Consider the following 19,456-nt stretch of genomic DNA (forward strand, 5'->3'; position numbering starts at 1 on the left):
CACTTGTCCATGAGCAGAACCCAACACCCCAAGGTACTCACGTCTTTCCCAGGGTCTCCTGGACTGCCGGGGATACCATCTCTGCCTGGGAGACCCTGATGTAGGGGTAAAAAAATTAACATGAAATTCACCTGCAGAGAAGAGCATTAAACCCCAGAGAGTGTCGCTGGAGACATGGGGCGGAAAGGTCTATTCCCAGGGAAGGGTCTGTCTATAGGAGGACAGAGATCCAGGCACTCTTGGGAAGCATCAGGCTTAGGGTCACAGAGATAGTGATCACCTCTTTAAGAATTTTGCTTCACCAGAGCTCTCTGCACACAGATGCAGGGCACAACAGCTGCCTGGGAGCAGCCCTGATGCGCAGTCCCACAGAGGCTGCCTTCCCAAGCACACAGGTGCCAGCCTTGGGGGACAGCACTGCTGGGCTCAGAGATTCTGCAGTTCATGGGGGCTGCAGGTGGTGAGGCATGAATGCGTGAGAGTCAGTTTGCTGCCCTGAACACAGAGGTTCTCTGGGTGTGGATTACTGTACCATGGGGCCAATGTCGCCCGTCTCTCCTTTGGGTCCTCTCTGCTGGCTGTCCCGTCCTGAGTCACCCTGAAAACAACAGGGTTGTCGAATGAGCCCCACATAAGGAAAGCCACAGCCATTAGAATCCTTAGCAACAGACTGAAGGGAAGGCTCTCAAAGACAGTCCTTCAAGCTACCTCCTGCCCAGCTAACACCCAGAGCCTAACAGTGGCCCCAATGAGGTGGCACAAATCCTTCCCTACTGGGGACACTCAGCCTCACATTCGATCCTCTCCCATGGAGGTGGGTGACCTGCAGAACAGGTCATCTCAGCAGTAGTCTTTCGCTTAAAGGGTTTACAAATCCGAGAACCAGAAAGCTGCATCGGACACATTCTAAGGCAAATGTATCCATTGGGCATCTTGGGAAGACCCTCCTACTGAGGGACTTGGAAATGCTTGTTGTATTGGAAACAAATCATCTCCAATGATCCCGCATACAGAAAGGACAGGATAAATCTCATATTTTATCAGAACATCGTGATGCAATTTCAAAATGTAAATGACCCCCTTCTCTTCCCACCTAAGCCTCCTCCCGTGAAATCTGTGAAATCCGAAATGGTGAAATCTTTCTTACCGGGTCACCTCGAATCCCCACATCTCCTCTCTCGCCTTTGTCTCCTTTGGGTCCTTTGTCACCCTAAATCAATCACACAGTGGAAGTTTAAAACTAGATATTTCTGGTGGAGTTTTTGACAAGTATTTTGTGAGCATTTGAGATCTATAACATGATATCATCATATATACATACACACACATATACATATATACATATATATTCACACACATATATGGGTGGTTGCTATGATGAAGAAAATGATTGTTATCTATTGTCCCACTACTTTGTTTCTGTGATCAATTAGCTGTGCCTGCTATTCTGACCAGAATATTAACTATGACCCTCAAGTTGCACCTTAGACTCCTATGCTATTCATCAAAATCACAGTCCTCACTCTGTAAGTCCCATCAGAATGTCTGTTGCCATTCTCCCACTTAGCATGAAGCTGGAAGACATCATGTGTCTCTGAATGTGTGCACCTGAATGCAGTATCTGCAGAGGCCAGAAGTGGGCATCATATTCCCCCCAGAGTAGGAGTTACAGGCAGTTATGAAACATCCGATCTGAGAGCTAGGAACTGAACTGGGGTCCTCTGTATGATCAATGTAAGTTTCTAACCGCTGAGTCATCTCTCTAGTTCCCCAAATCATGTCAAAATATTTCTGATGTGTTTGGCCAGTCTGCAGATGTTTCCTGGAGAGCCTCTCAGGATCAGGCATTGAGAAATGTGTTTACAAGAGAACAAACTCGGTCTCCACCCTGTGGGGCTCGTTTTCCAACAAGGAAATAACACAGGGTCTCACAGCTGAGAGGGGTCCTCACTCACACATCTACCAGGAAGCCTGTGGGAAGAATGCTAACTGGTCCCTGGGGAAGGTGTTAAGTCTCCCACCCCCTCCAGGACAAGGAGAGAAGAGCACACCTACCCTTCTTCCAGGACTCCCCTTTTCGCCAGATGAACCAGGCAGCCCCTTGTCTCCCTGTAAAGACAATGAGAGTGGGTTGTGCAGTGTGACCGCTCCTCTGGATGGACTGCTGTTGAGCAGGACCCCGGGAATAGAACAGTCGGGACATGGGAGGTAAAGTCCCTTACGTACCTCTTCACCATCCAGACCGTCCAAGCCAATTTCTCCCAATTCACCCTGAGAAGGAAACAGCAGACAGTGAGTGGAGCAAGTTATCCCCTCGAGGGAGACAAAGAAGCAGGATCGGGGGAGTTTTCATTAAAACAAACAAATGTTTTAGTACCTTCTCGCCTGGGAATCCTCGAGAACCCTGGAAGGTAAGGGGGCAGAGAAAACATGAGTGACCCGGAGGCAGTCCCTCAGGACAGAAGCTGAGGGATGCCCCTTCACCTGCGTCTGAATACCCTTGGTTCTGACGGTTCTATACATTGAACATACATTCTGGCTTGCCTCCTGCCTTGCTGCCAGATGCGGTGTTAGAAAGTGAATTTGGGTGGTCTTTCTCCCTGGGAAAGAGAAGTAGCCCCAAAGACAGAAGGCCAGTTTCATAACTTGCAGTGTGCTGACCTTCCCTTCTACCATTCTCTCCAGGTCAGCAAGCAGCCGACCCTGGAATCCCGAACAGTTCTTTCCCAAACGTCTTTCCCTGGCTCCTCCCAGGGCCCGGTCAAAACCTTGCACTTCATAACTGACTCCTGGCTGCTAAATGTTTCCACGGGAAACTATGTCTCCACCCAGGCTCCTTTCCAATGGTAGCCTGTGCTCTGGACCCCTGACCCATGCCAATACAGAGCTACCGTCAGAGAGAGACCCTGGCTACTGGGCTCTGAGAATGGAGAAACCCCAGCCTGCTACCCTCCCTCCTCGAGGCACATGGAGAGCGCTTATCTTCCTGCGTGCTCTGTGCTGACTCTCCTACACATGAATCCATACTGTACCTTCACTCCTCTCTGGCCGGGGCAGCCCTGGAAACCTTGTGTGCCATTCACACCCGGGGGACCTCGCTCACCCTGTAAAGAGAACAAATGCATTTTGCAGACAGGAATTCCTTGCCTGGTGTCTCATCTAACTCAAAGAATAGTAAGCAGCACAAAGAGGGCTTCACTATAATCAGGCTACATCTACCAATATCCTCAGTCCCCCAGCTCCCGACTGAGCAAGAATTCACAGCTTCAGGGACTGGGGAGTGGGCTCCGGGATGGTTGCAGTGTCCAGGGGGTACTGTTCTTTCCCGTGACCATTGTACTGTATTGTCATGGTTTCCCATGGCAACAGGGTCAGCACTGACATCTTTATCTGGTCTAGATACCCAGAGACGTCACTTACTCTCCCAGGAGTCCCTCTACCCCATATCCCAGAGATGGTCCTTGTTCTAGGGTCCCGGAGTCTCGCAGACTTGCCAGAATCTTGCTACATAACAGCTCAGGCAGCTCATCATCCTCCTGCCTCAGCTTCTCAAAAGCTGGGATTAGGAGTACACACCACCCACCGGTTTCTGCTCATATACTTAGTGGGCACTGGACACACCATACTTCCCCCACTCTGAAACAGATCAGGTGTCCCCATGCACTCTACACACACACTCAAAGAATGTTCTTAGCGTGGGAATGAAAGGAAAATGGTTAAGTAAGTTAAGAGAAATTTTTCTCCTGATGAGAAGGCCCCTGGCCACCGGACAGGCTACAAATCCCACCATTCAGTCCCCACATGGGAAGAACAGGAGCCAGTAAAACCTCAAGGGGCAGGAGAGGGGACGCTTTTACTCACGGGTCCACCTTCATCGCCTGGATAGCCTCGGTAGCCATCTTCCCCGGATATACCCTGAAATAAAGCACACGAGTCCCCACATCACCTGTGTTCTGCATAAAGCGTCCCAGCAGAGCCTTTGCTCAGTGGAGCAGTGGTGACACGCAGTGTGGTAGTGGGCGTCACCCAGGGCTGAGCATGCGCCCACTCGCTCTCTATTCCACTGGGACATCTCAGGCTCTTTCTTTTCCTTCAAGGTAACCAACCTCAAAGGGCCCCACTGGCCCACATTGTGAGGCTGCCAGTGGGCACGCTCGGGTCTTTACATTGTTTTATGAAATGATAGATCCATATGTCAAAGAGCAGATTGTCCCATCCAGTGGAAGAGGGAAACATGGCAGGCGCTTGGGCCATCTCCACCACTAGCAAGACACTGGTACTCTTGACTGAAGAACATTACCTTGGAAACCTAGCATTGGCAATATGGTCTCTCTCATATCCATCCATGATACTCAGGAAGTCACCCAGCCAAATAGTGTCAGAGCCCGAAGTCTAGCCTGTGGTGGGAAGAGTACCATCTCCATACCTTTGGTCCAATGCTGCCGATGGGCCCTCTGTCTCCCCTCTCTCCAGAGCACTTGCATGGAACCCCACAGCAAGCTTTCTCAGCAATATTGTCCTGCCAAGGAAAAAGTAAATACACATCAAGGAGAGAAAACAGAAAAACACCATGGGGCTGGTATCAGTCCCAATCTGCTACAGGAAGCTACCTAATGCCATTCCCTCAAAGGCTCGCTGCAGCTGAGGGCTCAGCTCTCTGCATAGGATGGGAAGTCGTTGGTGGAAGAGAAAAGAAAAATCAACTATGATAATTCTTATCCTAGACTAGGTTCAGTTTCCAGAAGTTTCTGACATTCAAGGTTTGGATTTTCAGTATAACCTCTATGGTGGTTTGAATAGCTATGGTCCTCATAGAATCATGTGTTTGGATGCTTGGGCCATAAGGAGTGGCACTATTAGGAGGTGTGGCCTTGTTGGAGTAGGCGTGGTCTTGCTGAAGGAAGTGTGTCACTGTGGGGGCAGGTTTTGAGGTCTTCTATGCTCAGACTCTGCCCAGCGTGTATCACAGTCTCCTCCTTGTTGCCTGCAGATCAACATATAGAACTCTCATCTCCTTCTCCAGCACCATGTTTGCCTGTGCACTGCCACACTTCCCACCATAATGATAATGGACTAAACCTCTGAACCTGTTAGCCAGCCCTAAATAAACGTTTTCACTATAAGAGTTGCCTTAGTCATGGTGTCTCCACACAGCAATGAAACCCTAAGACAACCTCCTTACGCCCAAACCGCAAACATAAAACCCAACCGACACATTGAAGCAACCTGAGGTCAAAGAACATTCTAAATTAGAAATCCACATCTTGTCTTTCTCTGAGCCACAGTTGGGATGGTGGAAATCAGGACTGGCCTGGGGGAGTCCCTAGAGAAACAATGGGTTGCCAACATGTGGGGCCCTGGGCCCTGAGCCAGGATCTCCACAATCTGGGTCACCAGCCGCCTCTGCGTCCCTGACCTTACACATCTCGAACACATTGCCGTTCACTGAATTAGTGCTGATCCTGTGCACCGCTCCCCTTGCTCTAGGCTGAAGCTGCTTCCACTCAATAAAAACATCCCAGTTTTTAAGACAGAGGAAGAGAGGGCAGCACCCCCTCCGACTCTCACAGTCTTAGTCACTATCTGAGAATCACTGACTACGCCCCACCCCACTCCCCATCCCAGGAGGCAGCTTCTCTCGCTGAGAGAAGAGCCCAGAAAGGGAGGTAGGAGAGGACTTCTCCACCTGGAAGTGGTCTCCGTCTCTTTCCCTGCGTATTCTTGATTCCATCATACAGAAAAGACAGACACCATATCCAGGACTCATACAGCCATAAAGCAAGCCTTGAGGGAGTCCATGATCCATCCGTGTTCCCTTCCCCCAGTCACCTGGCCACTAAGACATCTGGCTTTGCTGCCTTGAGATGCCGTCAATCTAAAACCGTCTGTGTGTGTGTGTGTGTGTGTGTGTGTGTGTGTGTGTGTGTGTGTGTGTAAAACTCTTTAAAAGAGACAGAGACTCACAAGCTGCTCCGCCAATTCGTAGTCTAAGTCAAGCAAGTTGAGCCTCAGGGGCCTGTCGTACATGAAGCCCCGCCCGAACTCCAGTTGCATCAGCCGCTCCAGGTTAGCCACACGTTCAAGACCCACCAGGATCAGGGCTTGGACACCTGTGAGAAATGAACCATTTAATACACCTCACCCAGGCATTAGAGAGCTGGATTTCATTTTTCCTGACTCTGTGAGGTGATCTGTGGGGTGGGGTGGGGGTACAGCGTTGCTGTCCAGCTATATTTATTCATTTTGGAAGGGGAATACAAGTGCCTTGTGCACCGGGGCATGAATTAGGTTCTCCTTCTACCCTTGGGAACTGAACTGAAGCTAACAGGCGGTGGCTGCTTTCCTCACTGAGCCATCTCTCCATCCCATGTTGTTCACTTGTTGGTGGTCCCGGGAATCAAACCATCAAGTTGGGAACATGAAGTACGGCTGTTATGCACACTTTCTGCCACTGAGATACATCCCCAGCCCATTAAACCTTTGCTGTAACCTACCTGTGTTTAATGAAACCAATCTGCTACTTGGAAGAGTTGGGATACTGAACTCTTTCTGAGTTACTGAAGTGGCCTCTGTAACATGTCACCTCTGACCCTACAGACCTGGAGTGTGCCATGGGAAGGACTGAAGTATTAACACATCTAACACATCAGGCCACAGCAAAGCCCTCTCCACTGTCCGGGAAGGGACAAGCTAATAAGTAGGATGCTTAGGTGCGTCTGGAGAGATGGCTCAAATGATTAAGAATGTGTGCCACTCCGAAAGAGGACCCCGGTTCAGTTCCAAGCACCCACAATGGGTAGCTCACGACTGTCTGTATCTCCAGTTCCATGAGAGCCAATGCCCTCCTCAGCCTCTGAGAACATCTGTACATACTTGGCACACACACACACACACACACACACACACACACACACACACACACACACACACACACCAGATAGATAGATAGATAGATAGATAGATAGATAGATAGATAGATAGATAGATGAACAGATAAATAAATAAACCTTATTTAAAGATAATGTGCTTGAATAGTTCTGCTTCCTTAACTTCTAAGCAGTGGTTCTCAACCTTCCTAATGCTGCAAATCTTTAATATAGTTCTTCGTGGTGTAGTGACACCCCCCCCCAACCATCAAATTATTTTTGTTGTTACCTCATAACTATAATTTTGCTGTTAAGGAGCATGATGTAAAAATTTGATATGCAGAATATCTGATATGCTGCTACCCCTATGAAAATGTTCTTAGAGCTCTCATAGGGGTCGTGACCCACAGGTTGAGAACCCTGGCTCTAGAGCCTCTGGGATTGGCAACTGCTTGATAGCTGGTGCTAGGATATTCCAAAGCTCACCTAACCAAACAAGGCTACTCATGTAGCCATTGTCAAGTCTGCTTGATAAGTGCTTGTGTGGCTTATTTTATATTAATTATGTGTATACGTGATTAATACTGGTTACGTTACATTGAGTTAGTGGTCTAAATACTAAACTGTGATAACTGATGGTGTGACGACTTTCTGCTCAGCACGTCCCATCCCTGATGCATGTTGCGGCCTTGTATTCATTTGCAAAAGCCTCGTGCATTATCGGTGTTCCCCCTGGTCAATGTGCCTGACGTTGACCTATTCCTGGCTCAGAAGTAGCTTCAGTACTCTTATGTTAGAGCCCAAGCAGGGAAGAAGGAGCCAAGATGGCAGGCAAGCGCCTCTGATGAACCACACCCAAGGACTCCATTAACAGATCTCTCTCAGTAAAGTGGCCAGTCTGCCTTGAGCAGAGGAGAGAGGCTTTCTTCTCACAGTGAGGAAGCCTGGAACCTACCTGCTTGCCGGAGTTCCTCAGATGCTTGGTATAAGTCGGCCATGTCTCCATCTGCTCCATCCGTGAAGTGAATGACTACCTGTAAGTAACAGAGGAGTCAAGGCTCACCCATACGGCCAGGGAGCATCATAAACAGTCGGGAGGGGACTGAGTGGTCATGGTGAGCTCAATTCCTCCTCTACAGCTGAGGAGTCTGAATGGTGACCTCTTAGGAGAAGATGACTGAGCCACCAGCAGCCAAAGGGGTGACTATGTGAGGACCCGAGGAGAAGGCTGCCATTTACAAATCAGCCCTGCCCAGGTCTTGCTTGATGTTGGCCTTCCAGCCTCCAGCACTGGGAGAAAGAAATCCTTGTGGTTTAAGGCACCATGCCTGTGGTATTTTGCTTGGCAGCCTTAGCAGAAAAAAAATATATAGAGTGCACATAATGTGACATAGTGTGTGTGTGTGTGTGTTGTATATGTCCATTGTGGTGGATGTGTCTGATATATATATATATATATATATATATATATATATATATGCAGTGGTGTGTAGGGGTGTGTGGGCAGCAGGGGGTGTTATGTGTATGTGCATTGTGGTGAGTGTGTATGTCTTATTTATGTAGAGTATAGTGTGATGTGTGTACATGTGTGTGTTATATGTTTGTGTGGTATGGAGATGTGTGTAGCGTGTGATGTGTGTTTATGTTTTGTGGGGATGGGGGAGGCTAAGGGAGGCTAACAAGAGAAAGAAGACATATAGAATTAGGATCAGTCTTTAAGAATGTAACTCTCCTCACAGGCAGGTGCTAGCAACCCCATCCCACCCACTGTGATGCATGCTAATCCCTCAGGACAGACTTCAGGAAGCTCAGAGCACTGCACAGGGCTCCTGGCCCTGGCCTGCTTACCTTCACAGTGTCAGGTGACGATTGCCTGAATTTGTTCTGGTACAGCTTCAGCGTGTCAGCGGTGAGGACATATGGGTGCTGGCTGCGCATGTTACGGAACTTCTCGAACAGGTCTGGCTGATACTCGGCAAAGTCAAAGGCTTCCACTGGCCCAGAGGGCGTGTTGGCCACCACAGACACCCGCACAGTGGGCAGCTGGTTACTGCTGCAGCTGATCCTTTGTATCTGGCTGATTCTATTCAAGATGGTGTCCACCTTGGACTCAAGACCCTTCTGACTCACAAACACGTTCTGATCTCGAGATCCATCGAACCCCAGAATGACTTCCAGATTACAGGCTGGTGGAGAGAGAGGCAGGCAGAGAGCAAAATGAAATCCTCCCCATGTGAGCCCAGAGAAGGAACTAGATCTGACTCCCTCTTACTGACAGGGACCAAAACCGTGGGCTACTTGAACATATGTCTGCTCTTTGCGGGGGTTAGTTACTTGGACATAATAGTGTACATTGGGTAGTCACTCAGGTTGGTGTTAAAAATCCAAAGTACTTCAGAATACAAATGCCCCAATCCAGGCAACCAATCCAATAAGCACAGTGAGGCATACTATAACCCCGGCGCCAGCCTACTCAGGAATTCTGTGAATTCTGGGTCAGTCTAGGCTCCAAAACAGAGTATGTCTCAAGAATTATCCTTTTAAAGATAAGTGAGGAATCTTACTATCTGGGGAATCAAACAGTGGGGGAAAAAGTAAAGCGTATAAGACTTTGACTCTTATCTTGGAAGAACACTCTAGAGTAGTGAGTAGATGAACACCAAGGACATAAATAAGTGTCCAAGGCAACCAGGAGACGGCACTAAGGCTGTTCTCAGCATCAGCGGGAAGAGCGAAGCTATGCACGCGACAGTTACCTTTGGAAACATCGGTCACACCAGGACAGAGGGTCTCGTGCATCGCGTCGTGCAGAGTCTCGAGCACCGTCTCACTCAGTTCCGACAGCTCCTGTACGCTACCCACCCGGAAGGCTGTGGCACTGTTGGAGGCTATCTTCCCCACCTCCTCAGAGTCGATGTTCCTCACGCCGACAGCAAATACCTTGACACCTTTCTGGGTGAGAGCCAGGCTTACACCCTGAGCGTCCTCCACTGACTTTCCTCCCGTGATCACGAAGGCGATCTGAGGGACCCGCTCGTCCACGCGGCTCCCAGCCTCAGACACGAAGTGATTCTTCAGCAGGTGCTCAATGCCCACCCTCGTGTTGGCGTGCCTCCCTCCTTTGTAGATGACCTTGTTGATGGCATCGATAATCTGCCTTTTGGTAGAAAAGTCCCTCAGGAAGAATTCATCCGTGGGGTCTGAGTTGTACTGGACCAGCCCCACTCTGATGGAATCACCATCTTCGTAGACCGTGTCCACAATTTCAGATGCAAAACGGAGCACTTCCTGGAAACTGTCCCTCCTAAAGTTGATGGAACCATCCAGCAGGAACACGATGTCGGCCTTCTTCTTCTCTACAAGTGGATCACAAGGAAGATGAGGAGAGCCCAGCCTCCAAAAGAGCACACAGTGCAAATCAAAGTAACTAATGTTTCCACCATGCTTGTTCATGAGGAACGATCTCTCCACACCAGGCCCCTCTAACTCCATACTGGACAGTACACTAAACACTAGGAGGAAATGACAAGTCACCTAAAGAGGAGAGGAAGTATAAGAACTCTCCGGCTGGATGGTTCCATCAACTTTAGGAGGGATAGTTTCCAGGCAATCAAGCCCCAGTTACCTGACAACAGGGACTGGTTCTGCGGGTTTAATAGGGACATGAAGTCAGCATTCTGTGATCTCGGGTGTTTCAGAAAATGTCACTGATCCTTACCTTTTGGGTCAAAAAGTAAAAGATATCCTCTGGCAGGAATGAGAAAGAGATGCTTTAAGGGCAGAGCAAAGAAGGGCTGGAGATGACCTACTATGGCATGGGAGATGCCCCAGATTGTAGCGTGAGGAAGTCACTTTCTGGTTCTAGCCAACGAGTCAAGACCAGACCAAAGGGGACGGTGTGAGGAATACGGGAGGTACCCGCCCAGCTCTGAAGGGTCGGTTAAAGAACAAACAGGGACTGTGGATCCTACACACACACACGCACACACACACACACACACACACACACACACACACACACACACCCGTGTGAGTGTACAACTGTCTGAATCACCCAGAGGAGAATCAAGGCAAGAGGAGGAGCCTGGAGGGACTGGATTAGAGCTGCATAGGTGAAAATTTTGAAACATGGAGTGGCTGCTGTAAGTAAGACAATCCTGGTGACCAAATCAGTCCAAAAAATAGAATGTGCCTTGACCGCAATATGTAACTCACCACAAGGGGCACCCTGACTCCAAAGCCATGTCCAGTGGGGCCCAGACTGACTGACTCTAGCTAATGAATGTGATACCTCAAGATGACTACCTCAAGCCTTTCAGCGACTCAACAGTTAACCTCAGGAAAATGAAGGATTGGTGACTATCCACTTTGGGGGACATGTTTTCCTCTACAATTTCAAATGAACTATAACCCCCCGCAGACACAACCCTGAGAAGTGAAAATTATTTCAAAGAAAGGAGTTACTGTTTAATTTAAACCACATTCAATAACCATGCACCAAATGACTCCTACCTGGCCGGGGAGAAGGGAATTCTACATCAGGAGGCTGAGGGGTAGGTCCAGAGGGTCCAAAGGAAAGCATGACCCTCTCTTCTATGTTGGGAAGCTCTCTGAATTCCCGAACTGTGAAGACCAGCCTGGGGTCGTTGGTGATGGTTTGCAAGTCTGTCCTATCGATGTTCCGGTCTCCTATTCCTAAACTCATGATCCCCGAGGAGCTTATGACTTGGGCATGCCTAGACACATCGTCCTGAGACTTCCCACCCAGGAACAAGACCAGGTGTTGAGGGACCCCATCTTCTATCCGGCTCCCAGCAGACTTCACAAAGAGGTTTCTTGCCACAAACTCCAGGGCTCTGCCAGTGTTCAGGGGAGACCCCCCTTTGAACCTCAGACGCCGGATGGCTTCAAGCACACTGTTCTGTGACTTGTGGGTCTTCAGGTAGAACTCAGGGAAGACATCGTTGCTGAACTGCACGACCCCAATCCTCACTTTATTGGGGCCGATGTTGAGTCTGCGGACAATCCTGCTGACAAAGTCACGGATATGAGCAATACCGTCAGGCTTCACGGCATCGGAGCTGTCGATCAGAAAGACGATGTCCGCAGCATCACTTTCAGCCACTGCCGACAAAAGAAAAGGTGGGGTTTAGTTCCTGAGCAGCCCTGCTCTGACTTCCCTCCTACGGCAGGTTCTGGAACTTGCGTAGGTGGCACCCATGGTGACCCAGCACTGGAGTGATATTCCAACACACGCACTGGGCTTTTGTAAGTTAGTCACTAAAAGTTGGTTTTCCAGGTTGGTGGTGCTTAGCAACATACCTGATGGTCTGAGTTCAATGCTCAGATCGCAGAAAAGGAGAGAAACCACTCTTAAAAGCCATTCTCTGGCATACACACACACACACACACACACACACACACACACACACACTAAACAAACAAACAATTTAAACAAACAAACAAACAAAAAACAAACCCTGATATTCGAAGTGCAGCTAATACCTGTTCCTTCAAATGTTTTAATCATCCAAAACTTTCTCTAAGATAACTTTTGTTTTGTTTTTTGTTTTTGCTTTGGCCTTGTGGCCTGGGTTACTACTAATTTAAAACCTATAGCCACAGGATTATGAAGGACCAGAGAGACTGGGATCGCTGAGGTCAGCATCTTCATCATAGGGAGAGAGAGAACTGAAGTCAACTGTCCTCACTTGGCTGCTGTGTCCAGCACTAAGATACACCCCACGGGGCTCCCCAGCATGTGTTGCTGTCCCACCTTCATCCATGGGGTAAAGGGTTCCTACAACACAATGCTGTATGCCAAGAGTCACAATTTCCCCCAGATATTGGCTTGCTTATAATCCTTAAATTTTGTTAAATTGTTTTTTAGTGAAGCCATGGCATTTATTTTTTTTTCTTTTTACCATTCTCTGTTCTCCACATGACTCGCTTTTTAACTTGTAGAAAGTCCAGACTGTGAAGTTTTTTTTACTTTGTTCTGAGTTTTCCTTTTAATCTCACAAAATTACCTGCAGACGGTTGCATTAGGTCTATGAGAAACAGAAGTGATTTCATGCCCCGTGCCCACATTAGTTCATTATGAATATACAAATGTTCTAAAGTAGAAATGAATCCAAAATCTGAAGCAATTCTGGTCCCTAGCATTTTGAATTAGAGATATTCAACTTGTATAAAAGTAACCAGAATATCTTGGGAGAGGCAAGCCACATTCTCCTGCTGGAGTTCCAGATGCCTCTCAGGACAGCCTTTAACTAAATGAATAGGTTGCCTCGGTGAACTCTGACCTGTTATTTCCTCAATTCCTGGCTTTTACAGTGCAATACTACAAAATGATGTGTTGAGCTGATTATGAAATGAAGCTATCAGTGAGCTGGGTTACAACCTTGGGGTCTCCTGCTGAGTACACCCCACCACAAGGCTTCAGCATCAGACAGACTCTGACTGTGGTGGGGTAAGAGAAAGATAAAAGTACCCCACCAACTATGTCTAAACACAAAAAGGAGAGTACTGTCTACAATCCCAAGGATGGGCTGCCCACTGTTCGGTGAGTAGGGTCGACAGTTACACATTTCCAGTCTTTCCCAAGGCCTTCCTCCTACACAGGAATGATGGCAATGGCCACATGCAGAATTACCTCAAACTTCTGTGAAGTCCCAGATCCTGGCTGAGGAACCCCTGTGTTGAGCCTTCCATAGTACTCTCTACCACAAGTTCAGACCCTGTATACCCTTCAGCTCCAACCCCCATCTCCCTGCACCACACTGACAGAAAAAAAGCTACCTTACTAACAATGCATCCTGGTATTCTTAGGCTGATAGGAAAGACTTCATAAAAACAAAGAAGGATCCTCCATTTTTAATTCTTTTATGTGCTGGTTGGCTTTTGACATAAACTAGAACCACTCTGGAAAGAGGGAAGACCGGTGAGCAAATCTGTGGGAGCATTTTCTCAATTAATGATCGATGTGAGAGGACCCAGCCCACTGTGGGTGGTTCTACACCTAGGCAACTTGTCCTGGGCGGTATAAGGAACCAAGCCAAGCAAGCCACGGTGAGTAAGTCAACAAGCAGCATTCCTCCGTGGTACTTGTCTCTGATCCCACTTGAGCTTCTACCCTGACTTCTCTCAATAATCAACTCTCAGGACTTATTAGCCAAATAAAAATAAGTCTTTCTCTCCAAGGCATTTTTGATCATGGTGTTTAGCACAGCAAAAGGAAGCAAGTTAAGACACCTTATTACAGGGGCCATTGAGCCTGGTCTATTTTATATTGAAAAGATTGCAGGAGATACATACATTTTCTTTTCCATTCCTCTGTCAGTGGGTTGGTTCCTTTACTCACTATTACACAGAGTGCTAAAGCACACACTTTGGTGTGTCGATCTGGAGTCCTTCAAATAAGTACCCAGAAGTGGTGTATCCAGATTGTATGAAGACTTCTTTCTAGTTTTTTGAGAAACCTCCATAAAGGCCTCCATAGTGACTAAACCAGTTTACGTTCTCACCAGGCGCACAGGAGAGCACTGTTTTGTCCATATTATCACCAGCACTTGTTGTTATTCTTTTTTTTAATGGCTATTCTGACTGGGGTAAGAATCTCAAGAAAATGTGGTTCACATACACAATGGAATTCTTTTTCAGCCATAAGGAACAAAGCTACACTGTTCTCAGGGAAGTGGGTGCCCCTAGAGATAACGTTAGGTGCGTTACACCACTCTCAGAAGGACTATTTCCTCTCATTTGTTGTTTATAAAGATGCATAAAACCATAGACACAAAAAATAGAAGTTAAATTGTCTAGAACAGCGGTTCTCAACCTAAGGGTCTTGACCCCTTTGAGGGGTTGAATGACCCTTTCACAGGGGTTGCCCAAGACCATCATAAAATACAGATGTTTACATTATTATTCATAACAGTAGCAAAATTGCAGGTATGAAGGAGCAAAGAAAATAATTGTACAGTTGGGGGGAATCACCCCAACGTGAGGAACCGTATTAAAGGGTCAATGCATAAAGAAGTTGAGAACCACCTATCTAGGCAATCAAAGAGAAGGAAGTAAGAAAAGGGAGAATAACTCAATATGGGGGTGGGGGTGGGGGATTGCTCGGTCTACAAGTGTTAAAACTTTAATATACAAGCATGCAGGCATGCGCACAAGTCAGCAAGCAGCCCCGCCTCCGCAAGCAGCCCGGCCTCCATGGGTTTTACCTGAAGGGGGATATCGCGTACTGGCCAGGATCTGCTGGATCTGCTGTGAGGTTAGAGTGGTGATGGGCGTCAGCAGCCTCTGCTCCAGTCTGGGCAGCTCCCTGAAGGTGCTCACGGAGAACACGTACTCAGGACTCAGGGAGATCTTCACCAGCTCTTCCTGGTCTGTGTGTCTGGCTACGGTGAGAGGGGCCACGCCAAACTGCTTGAGTTCCACAGCTGAGTCGTCCACCTCATCGGCAGACTTCCCAGACGAAATGAGGACTAGGAACTGTGGGACACCCTCTTCTATCCGGCTCCCAAGCGGTCTCTGGAAGATGTTCTTCAGCACATACTCCAGGGCGTTTCCAATGTAGACTTGCCTTCCACCCTTGGGCCGCAGCCTGCGCACAGCGTTCTGTACTTCGTCCTTGCTGAAGTGGGCGTTCAGAGGAAACTCCATCTTGGTGTCCTCACTGAACTGGATGACGGCTACCCGGGTGGTGTCGAAGCCTATGTCCAGGTACTCGACTAGCCTCTCAATCAGGGTACGGATGTGCTGGAACTCTGCGCCAGCGTTTTGGGATCCATCGATGAGAAAGACCACGTCTTTCTTGTTACCAGGACCTAAAATGCAGATATGACCATAGTCTTCAGTCAAGGGCATCATATTCCAATCACCCTTGAGCCACTTCCTAGGATCAGTCTGTCATCAGACCAGTGCCCTATGGGGGAGAGACTCTAGTATCAGGCACTATAGGGAAAACACCAAGAGAAGGAGCAAGTCCTGTGTGTTTCCATATCTGAATGACAGACGAAGGAGGAGAGGAACCAGCAAGAGGCATGGAAAGGTGAGCCCGAGGGAGACAAAACCGAAGAGTTGTTTTAGGAAGGAGGCATCAGCGCTGGTAGGAACTGCCCACTGGCCTGGCACCAGTGTTTTGAGTCAGCCACTGGGACTCTGGAGAAAGCACTTTCTGAGGAAGGGTGAGCAATGAGTTAGACAGGAGAGACTCCGTGCAGAGCACATGTAAGCCTTTTAATGGTGCAGGCTCTCCTGTAGGCCACTGAGAGAACTGGTCTGAGCAATGCACAATTATCACAAGAAGAATCATCCAGAAGAGTGGAGAATGGAGCAGGCGTGTCTAGAGCAGGTGGAGGAGGCATGAAGAGGGTGTGCAGAGCAGGCTCAAAGAGAAGGGCGGAAGTGGAGACAGGCCATCCCAGAAAAAAGAAATCGCTCTGGGAAGTGAAACCATCACCAGGAGGGACCCAGCAGAGCTTCTGAACATCCTCTAGGAAGTGCGACTCGGTCTGCAGCTGAGAGCAAGGCATGGGGAGAGGGGGGTTGGAGGGAACTACACAGGAAGGTGGGGCGTGCACCCAGTGGCCACTCTGACATGTGGGAGAGTGAACGGAACCAAGCACCGTAGAAGCATAGGTCTGGATTCACTAAAAGGAGGTTCTTGTGAGCACACAGGAATGCACCCATTCACCCATCCCCACATACAGGAGCCCTAGGGCCTTGAGGTGCATCATAATAGATACTCCTGTGGTCCAATGGGGTTTGGAAATGGCTGCATTCCTCTACTAAGTCAGAGAGAGAGAGAGAGACAGAGAGAGACAGAGACAGAGAAAAACAGAGACCCAGAGAGAGACAGAGAAACAGAGAAAAACAGAGAAACAAAGAGAGACAGAGACAGAGAAAGACAGAGACAGAGAGGCAGAGACAGACAGAGACAGAGAGACAGACAGAGACAGAGACAGAGACTTCCCCCAAATGTATGTGAGTATGAACATCTTAAATCATTCCACATAGATATAAAGAACACATCACTCTCTCCTGAACACCAGGGGGAAGCTGAGCCCTCAGGCCGTGCAAATCCACTGTACAAATCCCGCCCCTAACTTCCTTTCACATGCATCGCTCCACCTTCCTTCCCTGCTCCCTCATTCCCCCTCTCATGAAACCACTGCCCCGCATCTGTCTCCTTCAGCCCTGTGACTAGCCCACCCGAGTGCCCAGGAAGGGGGCACAGCCCTGGGCTGACTTGCACTGGGGGCAAGAGCATCTTGGTCTCTTTCTTGAGCTATTGTAGCTCAGACTTTGTCCAGGCTTATTATGTAGAGAATAGGAAGGCCTTCCCACAGTTGGGACACCTCTCAGCTTCAAGCAAGTGTCACACATGGGTGCTCCAGATAAAAATATATCAGAGACTCCACCCCTCTTGGCAGAGCAGAGCACTAGTGATTAGGCTCCTCCAGATGACAGGTTACTGCTTGACACTTAGGTTGGACACTCAGCAAGTGTGCACCCCCCCCCAGGACTCTCTATAGAGCCTGGATCCATGTCATGTGCATGCTCTCTGAGATGCTTCAAGTTGACCACAGACATGAATCTTAACTCTATTGCTTTGCAAAAAAAAAAAAAAAAAAAAAAAAAATCCTAGTTTTTCCACACATGCTACATGGCAGAGGAAACAAGACTGAAAATGCTTTGTACCTCACAGTCCAAGCTAGTAGCTAAGGTAATTATCTGGAGAGAAACGAAAAAAATCCACTCCCATCCTCTCACCTGCACTTGGTGAGGGTATCAAAACAGGTGTCAAACTGCTCAGCTGTTCACGATTAAGCTGGATCACCCTCTCAGAGATAACCTGCTGTATTGTCCCAAGCTCCCGGAATGTGGGGATGGCCACAGCGAAGTCGGGGATGAAGGAGATGGTCTGCATTTCAGAGATGTCAGCATTTCCAATGCCAATACCAATGGGCACAGCCCCTCCCTTCTTCAGGACCACCGAGGGGCCTCTCACATCATCCCCTGACCGCTCCGCCGTGAGGACGATCAGGAGCTGAGGAACACCTTCTTCTATCCTGCTCCCAGTAGAACTGGTCAGGATATTCCTTAGCACAAAGTCCAGTGCTGCCCCTGTGTTGGGGGTTGGGCCGCCCAGCAGTGTCAGTCTGCGAATGGCGCTGATGACACCCTGCTGGTCCATGTGGGAATTCAGATAGAACTCCGGCCTGGTCCGGTCACTGTACTGCACCAGTGCCACACGCACCTGGTTGGGACCCACATCCAGGCTCTCCACGACCCTCTGCACAAACTCCTTTAGCAGGGGGAAGCCACTCCGGACCCCCTCGGAGCCATCAATCAGAAACACCACATCCTTTTCACCTGAAATTGAAGGAAAACATCTGGTGACATGGACGGGACTGGGCACAGCAGCGGGTGGAACTGAATTCATCTGCCTTCTCTGGCTTCTTTCGTTTTTAATGAATGTAAATGAATGACTTACATCAGTAAAAGCCACTTAAAGCACATCACTTGACACTATATCCAAATGAAGGCCGCTAGGCGACAAGCACAGTCATCATGTGTGGCTTTATTATCAGATAGGAACTTTTCCAAGATATAAACTATGGCTATCTAAACCTCCTTAAGGCATCTTATTGGGAAATATTCTAGCACCATTAAAAACTATCAAGACACAAGTTAGAAAACCAGAGAAAGAAGACTCCTTTTGCTCGCCTAGAAATAGCCTGTAATTTCCATGTTCCATGGAAACCCTGGGAGAGATTCACCTAGAGCTAACAGGTTCTGCTAAAGATCCGAAGCTAGAGACTGGGATACAGTGGGATGGGGGCCGGGGGGCAGTTTGCTGAGCCATACCTGATACAGAGTCTGAAGTCTGTTTAGTCTTCAGAAGGCCCACAATCTCTGGCAGGAGGTCCCCGATCTTAGGGAGTGACTCTGCAGCCAGGATGAATGCGGGGGATGGCACAATCTGCTCCAGCTCACTGGGATTTGCGTTCTTGGCTTGGAAAATGAAAGGTATCACCCCTCTCTGCTTCAGAGAGCTTGCAGGCTCGGCCACAGCATCTGTCGACCTTCCAGCCACCAGGAGCACCAGGAACTGCTGCGCGTTGTCCTCGATGCGGCTGCCAGCCGACCTCACGAAGATGGTCCGAAGGGCGTGATCCAGGGCCAAGCCCAGGTTGAGACCTTTGCCTGTCTTTAACTTCATCTTCTTCACGAGGTTAAGGATTTCAGCCTTCGTCTGGTGCTCATTGAAACGGGACTCCACCCTGACGTCATCGCTGAACTGCGCTATTGCTACCCGGGTCCCATCTGGCTTCACATCGAGCTCCTCAATGATCCTGTAGAGAAAGTCTCTGACAGCAGGGAACTGGCCCATGACATTGACTGAGCCATCAAAGAGGAAAAGAATGTCCCGCTTGACCTCTACGAGGAAAACAGATGGACACAGTAAGCGAAGAGACCCCAACACCAAGTGCATTCTGCCTCTCAACTGCCACATGATGTGGAAGTTCATTCACTAGATCCAAATGACCTCACCGTACCAGCAAGGGAAGAGAACA

General features: G+C 48.7%; 1 protein-coding gene across 1 annotated transcript in view; it reads right to left on the reverse strand.

The window, feature by feature from the left end:
- Positions 1 to 19,456, reverse strand: part of Col6a3 (collagen type VI alpha 3 chain) — a 79,227-nt gene that overhangs the window by 25,644 nt on the left and 34,127 nt on the right. Inside the window, exons 6-22 of the mRNA XM_032901603.1 lie at positions 18,747 to 19,319; positions 17,649 to 18,251; positions 15,095 to 15,700; positions 11,379 to 11,990; positions 9,623 to 10,222; positions 8,715 to 9,052; positions 7,822 to 7,900; positions 5,965 to 6,110; positions 4,427 to 4,519; positions 3,862 to 3,915; positions 3,033 to 3,104; positions 2,378 to 2,404; positions 2,227 to 2,271; positions 2,056 to 2,109; positions 1,148 to 1,210; positions 533 to 598; positions 42 to 95 (exon numbers count right to left, since the gene is read on the reverse strand). Coding sequence (XP_032757494.1) covers positions 42 to 95; positions 533 to 598; positions 1,148 to 1,210; positions 2,056 to 2,109; positions 2,227 to 2,271; positions 2,378 to 2,404; positions 3,033 to 3,104; positions 3,862 to 3,915; positions 4,427 to 4,519; positions 5,965 to 6,110; positions 7,822 to 7,900; positions 8,715 to 9,052; positions 9,623 to 10,222; positions 11,379 to 11,990; positions 15,095 to 15,700; positions 17,649 to 18,251; positions 18,747 to 19,319 — 4,085 coding nt within the window. The remainder of the gene's footprint in view (positions 1 to 41; positions 96 to 532; positions 599 to 1,147; positions 1,211 to 2,055; positions 2,110 to 2,226; positions 2,272 to 2,377; positions 2,405 to 3,032; positions 3,105 to 3,861; positions 3,916 to 4,426; positions 4,520 to 5,964; positions 6,111 to 7,821; positions 7,901 to 8,714; positions 9,053 to 9,622; positions 10,223 to 11,378; positions 11,991 to 15,094; positions 15,701 to 17,648; positions 18,252 to 18,746; positions 19,320 to 19,456) is intronic.

The sequence above is a fragment of the Rattus rattus genome, chromosome 4 (genome assembly GCF_011064425.1).
Source record: "Rattus rattus isolate New Zealand chromosome 4, Rrattus_CSIRO_v1, whole genome shotgun sequence".
NCBI lineage: Eukaryota > Metazoa > Chordata > Mammalia > Rodentia > Muridae > Rattus > Rattus rattus.